The sequence below is a fragment of the Phascolarctos cinereus genome, unplaced genomic scaffold, assembly GCF_003287225.1.
Source record: "Phascolarctos cinereus isolate Bilbo 61053 unplaced genomic scaffold, phaCin_HiC Scaffold_3;HRSCAF=262, whole genome shotgun sequence".
NCBI classification, from domain to species: domain Eukaryota; kingdom Metazoa; phylum Chordata; class Mammalia; order Diprotodontia; family Phascolarctidae; genus Phascolarctos; species Phascolarctos cinereus.
The window spans coordinates 47,805,946-47,825,606 of NW_027555736.1; the positions used below are offsets into that span (position 1 = coordinate 47,805,946).

The 19,661-nt window shown below is 42.8% G+C and overlaps 1 protein-coding gene across 2 annotated transcripts in view; it reads right to left on the minus strand.

The window, feature by feature from the left end:
- The window catches only part of EDC3 (enhancer of mRNA decapping 3), a 68,180-nt gene that overhangs the window by 43,095 nt on the left and 5,424 nt on the right, over positions 1 to 19,661 (minus strand). For both annotated transcript variants that reach the window (XM_020994517.1, XM_020994518.2), the window contains exons 2-3: positions 18,259 to 18,440; positions 13,931 to 14,244 (exon numbers count right to left, since the gene is read on the minus strand). In XM_020994517.1, coding sequence (XP_020850176.1) covers positions 13,931 to 14,244; positions 18,259 to 18,422 — 478 coding nt within the window. In that variant the 5' untranslated portion in view covers positions 18,423 to 18,440. The remainder of the gene's footprint in view (positions 1 to 13,930; positions 14,245 to 18,258; positions 18,441 to 19,661) is intronic.

A 19,661-nucleotide genomic window follows, 5' to 3' on the forward strand; every position in this document is an offset into this window, starting at 1 on the left:
GGGAGCTTCATGCTGCCAGATCACACAGAGGGAACACTCACACACCCTGCTCCTGCTCCTGCTCAGAGGAACAGGACTTCCCAGTCGTACCTTCCCTGACTAGTCCTTGGAAAGCTGACTTTTTGAACCCCAATGTCAGACTACACATTATCTTTATCCATTCATTCATTCAACAAGCATTTATTAAGTGCTGACTAAAAGCCAGGCCCTGGGGATACAAAGACAAAACAAAATAATTCCTGCCCTCAAGGAGCTGACATTGTATTGGGGAGAAAACTTCAAGTATACAGATACAGGAAATTATATACAAAATATATGCAAATCATTCCCAGGGGGCCCTAACAAGGGAGGGTTGGGGGGGCAATGGGGAGACCCTGGCTTGGCTTCTTTTTGGAGCTGCCATTTTATGAGGCTGAGGTGAGGAAGGGAGTGCATTCCAGGCATAGGAAACAGCCTGGGCAAAGGAGTGGAGATGGGAGATGGCACATAGTGACTGGGGAACTGCAAGTGGCCAGTTTGGCTGGAATGCAGAATAATGGAGTGTACTGAGTGAATGAGCCTGGAAAGCCAGGCTAGAAGCATATTGTGAAGGGCTTTAAATGCCAAACAAAGAAGTTTGTTTTATCATAGAGGCAAGAGGCAGCTTCCAAAGTTTCTTGAGCAGGGAGCAGACATGGTAATGCCTGCGCTGTCAGAATATCAGTTTGACAGCTTTGTGGAAGGTAGCCTGGAGAGGGAGAGACTGGATGCAGGGAGACCAGGCTCCCATGGTCATCTGGGGCAGAGGGGAGGGGGCCCTGCCCTAAGTCACAGGGGGGAGGAGTGTGAAGAGCTCAGGGACTCCTCTGAGGTGTCTGAAGGGGATAGCGGTGATTGCAGCTACATGGTCTCTTTTCAATTGAAACACAGGATGTCTGCCTTTCTACCACAAAGAGTCAGCAGGTAAGCTGAATCCTTGAGTTCTGGTCTAAATAAGAACAGCAGGGGACCACTTGTCCGAGGTACTTAAAACTCTGCGTCTTGAACTTACTGATTGTCCTGTGAGCCATCTGGGGCAGACATTATGATCTAGGCGTCCTGTTTCTGTTTGGTTTTCCTGGTTATGTTTTACCATACTGAAGCACTGAAGCTCAGGGAGAACATTAGAAAGGGACCAGGGAGGAGCTCTCGTTCAACATGTGATCAAGAACTGGAAGGGCTCTTATGCGTCATTGAGTTCAACATACTCTTCCTTTCCAAGTTCTTCAGAAGCAGAGAAGAATATCGGAACTGAGAGGAAACAAACTAGGAGACAAGTCGTACAGTCCTGACGACTCTGCGTGACCCAGATTTCTGCTGTGCCTAGTACTAAATGCCAGACGCTTAAACTTCAACAGATTCAGTGGCAGTTTCCCGACTGTAAATTAAAGATGAATTTCAAGATTTCTCCCAGTTGTCAAGATGGCAGCTTCCTGATGGATGACTAAGTATCCTTTTCAACTACTTGAGAATTTAAGTGTTTTGTTCTTTGTACTTCCATTGAAAGGATTCCAAATGTTTACACTATACCTTTGATATCTATATTTTGGAAATTCACTCAGAGGCTACGTAGGATACTACAAAGATCACTGGAGTTGGAACTAGAGGATTTGGGCTCAGATCTCACCTCTGCTATTTACTACCTGCTTGACCCTGGGCAATTCCCCTAAGGTAAGCCTCAGTTTCTTCATTTGGAAAATAAGAAGGTTGGAACAGATAACTACTAAGGTTCCTATAAGCTTAATGCATAATATGCTTCACCATATACATAGATAGTGGTCACAAATACAATGGTTTAAAAATTATTCTAATCATTACCTACGTAAATGTCTGAGACACGTCAAAAAAATGTAAAATACAATCATGTACAATGTTCCCAACTTACTAACACCCAACGTTCCAGCACCCTTTAGGTACAAACGAAGCCACAGGTCATCGGTTCCTGAATTCAATACATTTGGCAAATGACTGATAGAGTAGTGTGTACTCTCAGCCTGGTAAGTAAGTGTGCCTCATTTGGCGTCAGAGGTCCTGGCTATTTGCCACCCCCTGTGACTTTGGACAAGACTCTCCTTCTCTCTGGGTCTCGGTTTCTTCTCTATAAAATGAAGAGGCTGGACTAGGTGATCTCTGAGATCCATTTCAGCTCTAAATACAAGAACCTAAGTGTCTACTTCTTTCTGCCAAAACTCTTTCCTGCAAGTCAGAAGACCCACTTCCCCTATCCCACTACTGCAAAGGTAGGGGAGGAGGAAGAGAAAAGACCAGTGCTTCTGGATTTCCTGGATATAACTGAGAAAGCATTTTCTACAGCAAATGTAGTATAAATGTGACGATTGTGTTTTGTTAAATAGAACTACTAGTACCATTCTGCTGGCACACAATGGGTTAAATGGGCTTTGGTAAATAGTCTGAGTCCCTAAGCACTATTTTTAACAGTTTCTATGGGAAACTACATTTATCAATTTATAGAAAATCTTTTAGAACACCACTGTTAGTAAGCTAGAGACAGCTTATCATAAATAACAATACAAAACTGGTGACAAGCCAACAGCACCAGAAAAAAAAAATCACAACTGAGGCACTTCTTAACCTAAGGAACGGCAGGTCTGGTCAGCATGTCCTGAACGATGTATGGTAGTAATCTGGGGTTGAATTCAAAGAAATATTGCATCTAGAGACAACAAGGTAATAATAATTTCACTGCACTGTGCTTGTCACACCACATGCTCAGAACCACAGTGTTCAATCCTGCGCTCCACATTTGAAGAAGGGTTTTACCAAAATGATACGTCCAGAGGAGAGTGGCTGAGGCTGCTGATGGGAGACCAACCTACGTTTTATTCGGAATAGTTGGAGAAACTGAGAACGTTTGACCAGAATAGAAGACCTAAGGGAACAATTACTTGAAGAGCTGCCATGTGGAAAAAAGATGAGATTTATTCTATGTTATAACAAACTCTTCCTCTCCCTCCACAAAACAAATAACAACAATGACTAGAAATAACAGAGAGTCTGATTTCAGCTTACCATAAGAAGCCACTTTCACCAACAACGGAAATGTAAACCTTATGAAATAAAGAGGACCCGTTACAGGGATTGTGAACTGCCAGGGTATAGGCAAGGTAAGGCCTGTAACAGGTGGGATGTCAGGTTGAACGACCTTGGGAATCCCTTCCCACTCTTAAGATTCTCTTTAAAACTTGCAGCTCCATATACATGAGATGTGATTATTTTTTACTCTAGCAGAGACACAAAGGATATAAAGGGTAGAGAGATGACCAGGGAGTGGGGAAGACAGAGGGCTCACTCTTGCTCTGCTGTTTAGCCTCTTGGTGAGTCAGGAACTCTCTAGGACAATCTGCACTGGCAGAGGGAATTTCCTCACCAGCTCCCTATAGCAATGAAACTAGGGGGAAAAGATCCTTATGAGGGAAAAGTAAATTGACATTAACTACTACTACAGGCAAGTAAAGTACAGGTTCACTGTCTTGAAAGTTCAATGGTGTCACAAGCTAAAATAGTAAAATCCTCATCTTGTTCACCCTATAGCAAGTCAAGTCTACAAGCACTGATTAAGCACCGTTATGTGCCGAGCACTGTGCTAAAACAGTCCCTGCTCTCCAGGAGCTCAGTCTATGGAGATGACAACATGAAAACAAGATACAAACAGAATAAACCAAAGGCAATCAACAAAGAGAAGTGTATTAAGTGCATTCAGGAGAAACAGGAAAGGCTTCTTGTAGAAGGTAGGCTTCCAGCTGGGCCTTGAAGGAAGCCAGGCAAGCCATAAGGCAGAGATGAGGAGAAGGGAGACTTCCAGGCTTGGGAGACAAGCCGGTGCAAATGCCTGGGAGTAAGGAAACTGAGTGTCCTGTGTGAGGAATAGCAAGGAGGTCACTGCCACTGGACTGCAGAGTGTGGCAAGAGGAATAGATGTAAGAAGGCTGGAAAGGGTGGAGTGAAGGGTCAGGTTATGAAGGGCTTTAAAAGGCAAACCACTGAAGCTGACTGAATGTGGGGAGTCATACAGGCAAGACCTTCCCTTTCGGAAGATCAAATTGACAGCTGAATAGAGGACTGACTAGAACAAAGAAGGCAGCTGAGGTAAGCAGGCCCCCTAGCAGCTGCTACAACAGTCCCAGTATGAAGAGAAGTGAGCCTGCACCAGGGATTGTCGCTGTTAGAGCACAGAAAGGGTATGTGCAGAGACTTTGTGAAGCTATGTGGACCAACGGAATATGACAAGGGACTGGCTATGGCAACATGGTGGAATGGGGGGAAGAGATGATAAGAGTGAGGAGTTGCAGATAACACCTAGGTTATAATCCTGGGTGACCTGGAGGGGCGTGGTACCCTCAACAGAAAGAGGAAAGTCAGGGAGAGGAGAAGGGCCTAGGAGGGAAGATAAAAGTTCAGTTTGGGATGTGCTGACTTTAAGACTATGGGACATCTAGTTTGAGATGCTTTCATCTCTGTGCTCAAGCGCTATATGAAATTGAATCTTTTTCACCAGTCAGTCTTGACTTCTGCTTATGTAACAAGCAAACTGTATTGTACATTACCCTAAATTATCCAACACATTTCTCACAGAACGCACGACATCTCAATAAATCATTACTGATTTGAAATACCACACACCAATGTTGTTAAAATGGCACAGGTAGGTGGCACCAGCCTGGAGTCATGAAGATGAGTCTTCCTGAGTTCAATTCAGGCCTCAGACAACTTACTAGCTGTCACTTAACCCTGTCTGCCTCAGTTTCCTTATCTGTAAAATTAGCTGGAGAAGGAAATGGCAATTCACTCCAGTATCTTTACCAAGAAATACGGCCATGAAGAATCAGACACAACTGAAACAACTGAACAACAATAATGGTGTTAAAAGTTTATTTCTGGTAAGCACCTCCCAAAGCACCCATTCTGTTACAAAGATAATAGGGTTTGGATACACAGTGGGGATGGAGTGGAGGGGGCCTAGGGGAGGGGAGTGTTCCTAAAGCTTCCCACTACCACATGAAACTTGCTACCTGATAAAGCTAACTGCCTGAAATCAGCTCCTGTTTGACTTACCTCATAGTGATGAGAAAGGATAAAGTCACTCATTCTGAAATTCCTCAGTGTGATCAAGCTGCTGGATAAATAGCTTTTAGAATAATCTGAGGTATTTGAAAACACTACATACCAATACTTCCCAAGCTTGTTCACTCCATAACCTGCTTACAAATGCCTGACTTGGCCACGCCTCTCCCCGAATGGTGAGACCTGAGATAACATCCCACAATTATTGCAGCATGACCAGTGGCTAGAGCACAGTCTCAGGAAGTTACGGGCGCTCTTCCAAGGTGCACAAGGCTCTGAACTTTCTTACTGCTATATAAGCAACAATAGAGTGAGCAGGGAATTTCTGAAAGACTGAGAAGACCAGACAGCCACAAGGAGTCATTTCACCCTTTTCCCTCAAGCAGCCAAAGGTAAAAATCTGTTAAGTATTTTAAAAGGAAATAATCATGCCTGCCTGCCTACCTACCTTAGGGTTGTAGGAAAGAGCAAATAAAATAAGTGTAAGGATTTGTAAACACAAAGTCTGAAAAAAGTGAATAAATTAACAACATATATTCCTGCAGAAAAATTGTATGGGAAAGCAAGGCGGAGATTAGGTTTCTGCTGCTGGAAGAAACAAAGCAATGACTGCTGGACTTTCTAAGAGCCCAGACCATCCATGGCAAACCCCCAAAAGGGTGCACGGCCGAATGCTGAGAAGACAAGCAGAGGAAGTGGGGGTGGAAGAGAGAGCTGAAGAGCCATGGAACCAAGACTGCTTTACCAGTACGCTCTCATTTGATCCTGGCAACAGCCCTGCGAACAGCACCAGTGACTCCGGACAGCGCTGGACATGAAGGCTTCCAGCTAGTGTGAAGAGGAAAGCCTAGAAGGCTCTCCCCATTTACAGCACTCATCCAGTACTGATATGCTGCCTCACGCTGCCGCTATTCATGCAGGTTTTATCATCCTTACTGTACCTCGAGCTGAGTGACAATCAGTATATATACAAGAACACCTCTAGAGCGCCTCACAGTACTCTGACTATTCAATAAACACTCAATAAACATCTGTGGAACGAATGACTCAAAAAAGATGTGGGAAAGAAAGGAAAGGATATAGACTAAAGAAGTTGTACAAGAAGAAAAAGTAAACAACTTCAGTCCGTCAGTGGGACAAATCAAAAGCTACGCTTAAGAAATGACATGGGAGGGGCAGCTAGGTGGCACAGTGGATACAGCACCGGCCCCAGAATCAGGAGGACCTGAATTCAAATTCAGCCACAGCCACATAACGCTCACTAGCTGTGTGACTCTGGGCAAGTCACTTAACCCCAACTGCCTCACCAAAAAAAAAAAAAAAGACATGGGAGCTAAGCACTATCAACACTAACCAAAAAGATGACGTAAAGTAAATGCCTGAGAAATGATAAAGATTCTGGCCACATCGGCATGAACTAAGGACATCTTGAGAAAATAATGGGAGACGAATGAAAAGAGATGATTAAGGGCTTAGCACAGCGCCTGGCACCTAGGAAGGGTCTAATATATGTTGGACTGAACTGAATTAGAGGAACATAAGTGGGAAGGTAATCGGGGAAGCTGCCACCATATAAACGAAAACTGAAACTATGAGATCATTGAGAATAAGCAGTCACCCTCCGAAGGAGACGATATAGAGAAAAATGGATGAAGAGCAGGAAGAACAACTGTAAGCAAATAAAATACTTGATGAGATAAAAATGAACAACAACCTAAACTCTCTGTAGACAACTGGTACTCCCCCAAACTAGGAGAAAACTCCAAATGATAAACTGGAAATCCTGGTCCCACTGGCACTAAAAGTCTAGTCTATAATCCACAAATTCAACAAATATTACTCTTTGTAACATAAGCAACCATTAGCTATTTCTCCAAACCAAACAAAGGTGTCTAACACCTTGGGGGAAGCTGGCTAACTGGTTCAGAAAAACAAACCCTGGGCAATAAAGTATCCTGACTCGCCATAGAGCTTACAGGACAGAGCAGCTATGAAAACAATTGCTAGCAGGATAGAAAAATAGCACTAGAAGAGCCACGTAAGCATAGCTAGAAAGCTCTCCTCCCAGAGCCAAGCCTTTGTCCCAGCAATGGTTTAAAAAAACCCAAAAAAACCTGGGGTTTGAAAGAGAGCACTTTAATGGGTCCCCAAAGATACTCAAGCCAGAAGTGGTTTTGGTTTAGGGCTCAGCAAACAAAACTTGCCTATACTGTGGTCAACCAAGCATGGAGCCATGTCCTTACAGGTACTCAGCCATCTCAATCTCCCTCAGAAGACAGGCTTTATACTCTTAGGGAAGACAGATATCTGAGAAATTTAGGCAAAAAGAAGAGGAGATATCGGAGGGGTAGAAAGGGGTGAGGTATCAGAGATCACTAAGAGAAGGATCAGTGGAATAAAAAAGATGGTGGCAAATGTTTTCATTTCATTCTTCATCTCTTCACAACTTACAAACACTGGACAGTCCTGACTGGCCTGATATGCCTATGTTTAGTTAATTAAGCAGAATGATGCCTGGCTCTGCACCAGTCTGGCTGGGTGCCACAGGATAAGAAAAGCACCTCCCTTGGAAAAGGTACACAATACTTTCCAGAGCACCTTTCAATTACAGGAGTTAGGCATGTGTAAAGTTGCGGAGGACTAGCCTTCCTGTGCCCATCCCTTACTGGGCTCTCCTTGCCAACCATTGGCATCAATGGCCCCTCTCCCAGGGGTACACGTAATGCATTGTTGTGTAACTCTCCCTGCTAGCTGTTGTTTACTGATTTCTGTCACACTAGGATTGTAAAGGGGAACTTTGTCCTGGGCTTAGCACGCTAAGGGTATCTAAAGGTCAAGTGGCCACTGTTTTAAACCCAGCCTAGATGGTTTTCATGAGAAAATGCCTGATAACATCTGGGATATTATTCACTAGGCTCCCTCACTCCCAACTCCTATAATCAGCCAGCTTCTGTGATCCCTGCTGCTGAGATTCCTGCTTTGTTTAACATGAAGGAAATCCAAGGGAGGTAAGAAGTGCATAAGATGGGGGAACCTCTACAAAAAACAACCTCAGCCCCAGGAAGGCTAAAGAAGCCACCCATTTGTCCCAGTATCCAAGGCAATGAAATCACCTGAGTTCCTACTGTTACACAGAAAGTCAAATCACACTGAAATAGGAAGATGATTATAATCCCTTCAAATCATGGGGGTATAAAACTTTTTCCTTAACTCTATCCGTATCTATAAACTGGGAGGAAAAATAAATCAAAGATTAAAGCAAATAAGGGCAATACCAAGCCTCTGGGATCATCTAACCCTAGACTCCTGCCCATAAGTTAGTTTAAGGCCAGGCTTCCCTTTTCAAACTCTATAGATAAAAGGGCTCCATATTTCACCCCCTTAAAACTTTATCCAACTAAATCCACTAGGTAACTGTTTTCAATTGGATAAGAAATAATAGATGCGATTAGTTTAATACCTGGGCTCTTAGTACTTTCAGTTCCATCACTTCAACACTCTGGCAAAGAGGCCCAGTTTATGCAAAGCCTTCCCTGAGTAGGCAGCAGTCTAGGGAAACACCTGACAAGGAAGTCAAACTATCTTGGTTCAAGGCCTGGCTCAATTACTAAGGAGCAACTCACTTCATTTCCCTGGGGCTAGATTCCTATCTGTAAAATGAAGGGGTTGGAAAAAAATGATCTCCAAGGACTCTTCCAGTTCTAAGGTCTTATGATTCTAAGAAGCATCACTATCAACGAAGTAACTCACCTCAATTCTTCCCCATTTCATAGTTCCTCCGGGGCACCCTGCTAATGGGCATGACGATGGAAAGTTTTATTTTACTGATACATAAAATAAACACGTGTATAACACACACACACACACACACACACACACACACACAACTGTATAGGTATATCTACACATACAAAGAAAACGATCCATCATGAAAACAATAACCTATATTACTACTGAAATAAGAAGAAAATACTCTTCTGGAGCATCTTTAAGATGCTAAAGAATGCCAGAGTAATTAACTTACTTGTCCCTCCCAACATAGTAACATCCTGTCTGGGTTTGCTACTCATGAAGTCATTAAATAAAGAAGCATACAGGAGCTTGGGTCAGGTGCTAATTTAATACTTACAAAACGTATATCCCTTTACCAACCTATCTATCAGGCCCCAAATATTTTCGACGAACATCTACTACATTCACAGTTGGTAGAAAAGAAATAGAGCTCCCTAAAAAAGATGAACATTTTACTGTCACAAACTCTGCCCCAATTATATCTGTCATCATCTAAGCAAAGGTGTCAAACATGTGGCCAATTAACACCACCAGATTAAAATACAATTGGGAAATATTTAACAAAAAAAATCAGTTAATTTTAAAAAAGAAATCTAAAAACCTGTATGGTTTTCGCAGTGAATGTGCAGCCTTCATGGCTTCTCACAGACAGTAGAGAGCCTCTGCTTCTATTTGAGTTTGACACCACTGATCTAGAGCACCAGCTCAAGCGACGTCCACGATCTCTTCCTCATCTGATCTTGTAGCACCATGCGCTCCTTTCCTGTATTACCTTTTGCCAATATGGAAGGCAGGTAGGGCCCTACTCCACATAATGGTAATCTAGCAGTAGCAGCTACCCTGGCCACAACCCAGTGCTGACATCCGCAATGGGCCATTGCTGTTGTTCAGTTACTCAGTCATGTCCAAGTGGGGTTTTTTTTAGCAAAGATACTGGTTTGCCATCTCCTTCTCCAGTGGACTGAGGCAAAACAGAGGTTAAGTGACCTGCCCAGGGCAAACAGTGAGTGTTTGAGGCTAGATCTGAACTCAGGTCTTTCTGATTCCAGGCCCAGCGCTCTATCCACTGAGCCACCTAGCTGTCTGTATTTGTAATTACTCATTACTCTGACAGCATCAACAAATCTGATCTCATAGTTCCTGCAACTACTCTTAGGCCCTTATGTTTGAAAAGTTGAGTAGGACAGAGAACTGGACTCAGGAGTCAGGATCCTACATTAAACTCTCAGCTATAATATTTAAAAGATACATGAATATGGGTTAACAGTTGAACCCCTCTGAACCCTCACTACCTTCTCTGTAAAATGAGTATATATTTGGAGTATCAAGCAAGTATGCTACCAAATAGTGTTACTGCTAGGAAAGCCCTTTGTGAAACTTAAAAAGAGTTGTATAAATTTGAATTTCTTTTTGTATTGGCACATTAATTGGGGGAGGGGGCGGGAAATTCCCTCCACTAACCCAGATTACAACCACTCTATGCTTCTGTATACTGTTTCATGAGTTGCTTTGGCCAAAAATTTTTTTAAAAATCCTTTGGTGGCTAATCTGCTGATGGCCACGTGCTTCTCTGAACTTAAGACAGGCTGGTCCTCAGGTAACAGGCTATCTATTGCTAGGCCTGTCCTGGAAGCCCTTCTACCTAGCTAAGCCATGCTAGAAAATTGGCACAGGCTTCAGAAAATCACAAGTTAGGTGCACACTAATGAAATCATGGACTTTTTGAAGTACTGACAACTAAAGCCCCTCCTCTATGATGCTATTTTATACTGACATACAACGTCTTATCTTTCCTGAGGGCAGAGGCCTTGTCTTCTTTATAGCTGAATTATATAGAGCAGGTTCTGTAGGACAAGGCAGGCTAAATAAATATCTGTAGCTGAATATATGAAGGAAATAATTTGGTCCTTATAGCAAGCCAAGGAAGATATAAATGAGTTATGATATATGTTTGATATATATGAATTATTTTATGTGTAGGTGGATGTACATATGCTATAAAAGAGTCTCAAATCAGTGAAGTGGTTCGCCCTTAGCTATACACATATTAAGTGACAAAGTTGGAACTTTCAAGCTTTAAGTTCAGAGTTCTTAGAGTTAGAACTTTAGCATCTCTTCTAACTTCTTCAATTACTTAAACTCAACAGTCAAGGGTAAGGAAATGAGTTATCTCCCCAAAACTTCAGCTGGAGGCTACAACAGAGAACAGTCACACTGCCAGAGGGCAAATGCACCAATTTTACTAAAGCTCTGGATCCTAGCACCAAACAGAGACTGGAATCAAGAGAAACTAAGTACTGATGCCAATATAGGCCAAATCAAAACACAAGTCACATTCAGGTTCGTACAAATCAGATTTAGGAAGCAGTATGGCTACATGACAACATTCAGAGGCAATCAGGTAACTCAGGGATAAGAGCACTGGGCCTAGAGTCAGGAAGACCTGAGTTCAAATACAGCCTCAGACACTTATTAGTTGTGTGACCCTGGGCAAGTCATGTAACCTCTGTTTGCCTTAATCCACTGGAGAAGGAAATGGAAAATAACTCCACTATCTTTGCCAAGAAAACCCCAGACGGGGTCACGAAGAGTCAGACACGACTGAACGACTAAACAATAACAACATATGACAACCACGACTAAACTTTCCATTTCTAGTGAAAGCCCTAGATGGCTTTTCTGAGATCACAAAGGAAATCATGAATTCACATTTTTCACAACCAGCATGAATGACAACCATGCAAAGACTAACACAGAAGCACTAATTTCAATCCCTCTCTTAGCTCCCTCTAAGCACCAAACACGAGCTGCCTTGAAGAGGCCAACATTAACAGCCAAGAGGGCAACCTCACCTCCAAGTCACCTCAGCCTGCTGACCCCTCACTCCAGGTCTAGGCCAGAGGGCTCAATAAGGTTGCTGGTGCAGCAGAGCCAATGTAGCTAACTGCTGGTGGTTCTAAGAGCAGCTGGCACCGAGTGGCCCTTTAATGCTCACAAGGCACTGTTTGTAACAACCTGAAAGGAAAGGACAACAAGAAATATTCTTCCTGAGCTCCAGAAGCTGCTCAAAGAGGTAAGTGGCAGGCCCATGGTCATAAAGCTAGCTTAAGAGAGACTAGATCTAAGTTCAGGTCTCTCCAGGAGAATTCTGGGTTCTTTGTACTATACTTATACTTGTATACTTGTACCACACATCCTAACAAATCACTAAAGGTCTATCAGTTACAAGATTAAGAACTGAAACAATTCTCTGGGACCATTTATTTATTATGACAATGTCCAGTAGGAGCCCAACCTCGATGAAATTCTTCATTTTAGCAAAGAATACCTTAATTTGGCTCATTTATAATGTTGCACAATATTATTTAAAATCAGTAAAAAATTCTCTATCATGGTCCCTGAGTATAAGACATCTATATTCAAAGACCAAAATAAAATAACTTGTTCTATGAGAAAAAGTCAAGAATGCTCATGAGAAAAAAAAGGTGTCTTTAAAATACGTTTGCACAACCAGTAGAAGAAAAGCTATCTGTAAATGCATTAGCCAAACCGGGTAACAGGGCAGCTAGGTGGCATAGGGAATAGAGCACTCAGCTTGTAATCAGAACACCTGTCTTCCTGAGTTCAAATCCAGCCTCAGACCTTAATAGCTGTGTGACTCCAGGCAAGTCACTTCACCCTGTTCACTTCATTCAGTTTCCTCATCTGTAAAAAGAGCTGGAGAAGGAAATGGCAAACCACTCTGGGATCTTTGCCAAGAAACTCTAAATGGGGTCACAGGGAGTCAGCCATGACTGAAACAACTGAACAACAACAACAGACTGAATACCTAAAATGTGCTACTAAGGATGCACTCACTGCTATTCCTTCAGGGATATAATAAATTGGAAGTGTGCCAATGTAGTGAACAGACTTTTACCAGTACCTACTACTAAGGCACACTTAAACAGTAGTTTACAGCTGACATTTACGGAGCTCTTTAAAGTTTACAAAATGCTATTACTTCATTCGATCCTTACAACTCTGTCACATAGGTTCTACTATTATCTTAATTTTCCAGATGAGGAAACTGAGTCTTAGAGAGTAACTTACTTACCCCAGGTCACACAGAGAATATCAAGGGAAGAATATCAAGGACAGATTCAAACCCAGGTCTCCCTGACACCAAGTCAAGCACCCTACCCACTGAACTACACCACTGTACCCAGTAATGCTTATACTTTTCTTGCAGTAGGTAGTGTAAGTATTATCACTCCCGTTCCCACTCCATTGTGCTGTCTCTTTTCTGCTCTGATCCCAACCAGCTGTGTGACCCTGGGTGAGTCACGGGCTGCAGGCAATATTCGGTGGAAAGATTTTCCTCACCCAGGAGTTCACCCATTAATAAAATCATATTCTACACCCAATCCCCATCCTGTCCCTGTAGTAGCTGGAGAAAACACCAGCACAGCTGCTGGCACAAACGTAATCCCTGCAGCTCCGTTAATCGACAGCCAAAAAATCACGGCAAGTCTCCGTGACCATTTATTTCCAACTGGTCCTCAATGTACAAGACGCAAAAAGCTTAAATTTCCAGACAAATCAGACCTCTTGGGCAGCTGGTGAGCGTAACTATGGTTATACGGGAAGGGCAGAAGAGGTGTGAAATGGAACACATCTGAAGCCTTGGGCTCCAGACTGGCTCTGTGCCAAACTGCTTTGGGCCCAAGGGTCTTCACCCTCATCTATAAAACAAGAGAGTCAAACTTGACTGTCACTAAGGTGCCTTCTTAACATTGGGTAAACTCCAGGGAAGGCAGGAGGGAGCACGGTGGAGTGAAGCAGGGGTGGGGATATGTCTATAACAGCTGACTCCTCTTCCCTTAAAAACTTGGAAGATGAACAAATAGGAAGCAGAGCTGAAGCAAAAGAATCCTTCAGAGTTGGGTGAAGCTTTCTGCCAGCATCCTTTTTTACTGCTGTAACAAAAGAGGCTGCTAAGACTTCACAGCCCAGGGTCATCAGGTTAAAAAGAAAATGCCAACAGGAGAATACTTACAAGAGTTATGTCGACGACGGAAGCTTCTGGACTGATTCAGAGATTCCATGTGCCTGTCCACATAGCTCTTTGAGCATGCCTGCTGCGGCGAAATGGCAACATCCTGGGTCTTCATCTCTGCTCTCTTGGGGATATTCTGGGGGGCACTGGAGGATGTGGACTTCTTGAGCAGTCTGCCTGTGCCATTCTGATTAATTCCCACTTGACAGCCAATACCAGGTAGGCCTAATTCTGTCTGTTGTGGATCTCCACATGGCTGGCTGTCCCCAGAAGCTGGTATCTCCAGAATCTTCAACTCAGTAATGTCACCCGCCCTGAAACAAACAAAAAATGAGTCCCAATCTTAAAACCAAAATTCTGGTAAATAGCAATGTAAAGCAATGCTATTATTGGTCACTTAGCTCACTGAGGCTTGAGAGCAAAAGAACTAGGGAAAGTGGTCAGGGTCTTCAGAAACAGGGCTCATCCTGAAATACAATATTCAGCTGAAATACCATACCCTTTTGGAAGGAGAAAGCTCATTTGGTGATTTACAGCTATTTTAAAAGCAGAGCAGAAAAGATAAACCCAAGTAAAATGTCATAGGCCACATTTAAAATTCTCAAATTCATTTAACAAATACTTAGTGAGCACCTGCTATGTGCACAGCCTTGTGCTAGGCCTAGTGGAGTGCATACAGGAGGATAAGGTGTGCCCCGAACTGATCACCAAGGACCTCGTGAGCTAGTTCAGAGACCCTTTGGCTTTTCAATTCCTCCACATGGCAATCTCCACTAGAAGAATGGCAAAGGGATCGTGTTCTGAGCCAGAGTGGACAAACTGGCAGAAACAGGGGCGAGATGAGCAGAGGGCAGCTCAGAGCAGGTGGGAAGAAGGTGTACCAGAAGTCTGACCATTCAGAACATTGGAAAAGTCTCAGGAGAGAGATAGCACTGGACAAATAGGAAAGGCAGCCATTATGATCAAAGAAAGAAATCATTTTCAAATTTAAGGCCTACAGATTGTACCCACTCTTCCCTCAGAGTTCCACTTTCTAATACTGCCATTCGCACAAACCCAGGGAGTGGGAGGAGAGTAGCTGTTGTGATATAGCTCTGTAATGGTATCATCAGTAGACTTACCGTGTGTTCTAGCACACCTCTATCCTCATAAAGGCTAGTTTTTGATGTCCAGGGATACATACAGAGAACAGACACACACTGAAACCCCAGGAGAGGCTGGCTGATGGAGGGTGAGGCTGGTTATGCTACTGGAGATGAAAGCAATTCTGACTTTCCAAAAGCTAGTACAACCATTTTGTTTTAAGGATGACTACATAAAAAGAAAATTTATTAGTGTATTAATAGCTCACACCTTAATACAAATTACAAAGGGCAAAGAATATAATGTATTTTTAAAAGTTATAATATATCCACAGACTGAAATGAATATAAAAGCTGTATGTTGTGAGTTCTGGGGGGGTGGGGGTGTCTACCATAAAAAATGTATACAAATTATTTTTAAAAAAAAAAAACAAAAACTAGCATACAGGGACACTGCCTTATTTGAAAAAAGGATCTCGGTAACATGACTGAATGTCAGAGCTCTGAAATGTTTTCTCCTGTATTCTGGTTCCTTTCCTTGTTAAGATAAATACATGGATTTGAAATGTTTATGGAATAAATAGTTCTATCCTTCAGCTTGAAGATTAGTTCCAATAAATCCAAATTGAAGGAAAAAACAACAACAACAAACCACCTTGAGACCACTCATCAGAGGAAAGAGCAGGGGCCCAGGGGTGCTGAAGGCCACAGCCACAGTTCCAGCTATGCTCCAGCAAAGGGCAAAGAAGTGCATGGGGTGGCAACGTCTAGTGTAGAGATCTACTGGAAAACAGATGCCAATCAACTGAATGGGAATTCCTGACCAATTTAGAAGAACATGCGCCTCCTCTCTTCTATGTTCTCCAAGTTATCCACACTCAAGACCTTGGAGTCATCTTTAATTCTTCTTTCTCCCCTTTCTCTCCCACTGCCACATCCAAGTGATCCACCTGCAAAATATTCTTTCCCTTTCCCACTGAAACTACTGGAATTCAGGCCCTTGTAACCGCTCACCTAGACTATTATAACTTCCTAATTGATATCCTCGCTTCCAGCTTTTCCTCTCACCTTTCTCATAGCTACCAAAGTAGCTATGCACAGGTTTGACCATGTCACTTCCCTCCTCAAATATCCTGAGTGGCCCCCTATTGCCAAACAAATAAAATAATAATTCCTTAGTCTAGCATTAAAAGCCCTCTATGATCTGACTCTGACCTATTTTTCCAGACCCACTTCACACTAGAATTCTTTATACCTTAGATACTTAAGTCAAACTGGTTTTCCAATGTCATCATCTTCTCCAGTACAAGTGCCTTTATACACACCAGCCCCTCTCCTGGGAACAGAGGTCTTTGTACGTACACGTTTCAGGCCTCTCCTGGAGTATAAGCTCCATCCTTGAGGTCAAAGGCCATGTTACCACTTAGCTTTGTATCCTGAGCACTTAGCATAAAAGTAGTTACTCAGAAAAAAGACGAACTGGGAGGCAAGGGACGTGGGCTTGCCAATGACGATCAGGATACCTTTAGGCCACCTTCAGTCCCCTCATCTCTGGTCTCCATCATTCCTCTTAGCATCTATCTGTGATGAATGATTAATTGAAGCCCTATTTTATTCCAATTATTTATTCATTCAGTATTAATCAGTTTGATATGATTCCATAGGAGTGGTGATTGTAAGTTCCGATAGTAGGTCTCAGAGCTGTGAACTGAAGACTGTAAGTTCACTTGCTTTTAATCACAGGAAGCTAATTAGAGACCCTCCACCTTAGTTTTTCCTTGTTATGGTGACCAAGTCCAGAGTGCCCAGCGGAGGTGACTCAATTCCATAGAAAGATGTTCCCCCATGCTATTTTTGTTGCCCCTCCATCCTGTGCCATCTCTCTACGCCCCACATGCTGAGATGACCAAGAGTACACGGTCAACGAGCGACTCGGGCTGCCAGTCTGCAGCCCGTCTTTCTATCAACTTATGGGTATGCTCATCAACTCTGGTAGGACCTCCAGAAAGGTAAGTCTGTTAAGGTCTGGTCACTAGCCCATTTGTCAACCAGTGGGATTCTGTACTTTGTGTAGACCTTTCTGGAGGATCTAGGGTAAGGCCTATCCATCAAACAGACTCTGTAGTTTTGGCCTGCTCCACCTGTATTGTCCAGGTATCAAGCGCTATAAAACTAAGACCCTGGAAGAAGTAGGCATCTCAGACTGTAAGGAAGATCTGAAACATGGACTTTTTCATAAAGCACCACTAGCTCAGAGCTCTGCCTCAGCGTTTTTTTCTTGCAGACTGGACAATTTTGAAAATCCCCACACGTCTCACTTAGTGACCTCATCAGCTCCTGGGGCCTGCAAAGGCTCCCCAGGTACTCTGGCCTCTCTTATGACCTTCAGTCTTGAATCACCAAGGGTCCTTTGGTCACCTTGAATTCGATGGTCCACAGGCATCTCAGACTCAGCATATCCAAAATATCTCTGTCTTTCCCTCCCAAACCCTCTGCTCCTCCCAGCTTTCCTACAATCCTCCCAGTAACACAGGCTTACAACCTCAGCATCGTCTTCAACTCCTCGCTCGTACCTATCCCACATATCCAATTTACTGTCAACCTTTATAACATCCTGCACGTATGTCCCCTTCTCTACCCACACTGCCGCTATCACAGTGCAGCCCTTCTACTGTACCGGTCTTCTCATTGGTCTCTCCCACTCAAGTCTTTCCCCATTCCAATCCAATCCCCACTTCCCTACCAAGGTGATTTTCCTAAAGTGCTGGGCCAATCATGTCGCCCCTCCCCCTCTTCAACAAACACCAGAGGCTTCTTACCACTTCTGGTCAAATATAAAATTCTGTCTGGTCTTCACAATCCGGCCCTTTCTACCTTTCCAATCTTCTCACAATTTACTCTCCTCCACGTCCTCTATGATTCAGCCTCCCTGGTCTCTTGGCTGTTCCTCACACTTGACCCTTGTCTCCCAACTCCAGGCCTTTTCACAGGCTGCCCTCCACCCTGGAATGCTCTGCCTCTTGGCTTTCCTGGCTTCTTTCGAGACTCAGCTCAACTCTCACCTTCTGCAGGTGGCTTTTCCCACCAGCCCAACCCCCTTACCCTAGTGCCTTCCCTCTGAAATTTTTCTTATATTTACACTGTATCTTCTTGTCTTGGTATCCCCAAAATTTAGCACAGTGCCTGGAACATAGCAGATATGACCAAGAAAGGGAGGCAGAAGAGTAGACTTGTAAAGATACTCACCTAAAGGTGACTTCTGGCACTAAACACTTCACTCCATTGTGGAAAGGCCGGGTCAAGGAGATGGTCTGGCTGACCTGGTCCACTGCTGATACTCTTCCCTGATAGACTCCCAGGCTGTCCCCACAGTTGATGGATACAATGCTGCCCAACCAATCTGAAGCCATGTTTTTGATATGGGATCGCTGTAACAAAGAAGGGACAAAGTAATGAGTCAAGCATATTCCAGAAGGCTGGACACTGGGCAAATGCTAACTTTTAATAAATAGGTCCCTCCATACCTTTAAGGGAACGAACTAAATATCAGAAGCCGTCATTAAAACATTTGGCTTTGTCTTTTTCTCAAGTGGCACATACAAACAGTCAAAAAACCTTGAACTTAAAAATCAGGAGGAGACCTTGGTTCTCACTTGCTCTGTTACTCACTTGATATGTAATGACAGGCAAGTAATTTTATCTTTTTAGGCCTCAGTTTCCTCATCTGTAAAACGAAGCGGGTGGACTACATCAGAGGTGTCAAACACAAGGCCTTAGGGATGCATACAGCCTACTATACTTGAAAGTGAAGTTCAAACCAGATTACAATGTAACTAGGAAATATTTATCAAAATAAACAAAAATACAACAAAACAGATAATATTCTATTTTAAAAATAAGTCCAAGCAAAGCTGAAGAGATCCTTATCAATCCCCACTTCTATCTAATTTGACACTACTGGACTAGATTACCACTCAAGTACCTTCTAGACAGCAACAGGACCTTCCTCTATAATCTTAAATCAAATCAACAACAGGATAAGACACAAATTTTATTTCACTATTTCACAGCAAGTTCATCAGATGTGCACCAATGTATAACCAAGCAATTCTAATTATACATTTTAATATTTGTCACCACACTTCTCTCAAAGATAACTCCTAAAGAAAAGTATGCCTATCCTTTACAATTCCATGAGAATGAGCTCTTGAGCTCAATCTTTTCTTAAGAAAAGGTTACACTATCCCAAAAAAGGTTTTTAACATGGAAAACAAGCACATCCTTTGGCAGGACAATAATAAAATTTCTGCAAAGTCCAGAAATATTTTGGCTCTTTCATGAGAAGTTTTAAAACTGCGCTGCTTAATGCAATCTCTATATGTATTTACATAAGTAATTAAACACAAGAACAATACATCTGATACTAAACAAATGTTTGTTAAGTAGATAATAACAAGAGAAATGTCAGGAACACAAAGGCTGGTTTGGCATTTCCCAACAAGAACAGAAATGGGGTGAAAGATAATCTCACTGTTTAAATCATTATTTTGTAGGAGTCTGTATAAAGAAAATACAGAAAAAGTGGTAAGAAAATGAGTCTAACAACTCTAAAAACCTCCAGTGACACAACTGCCATAAAGCACCTGAAA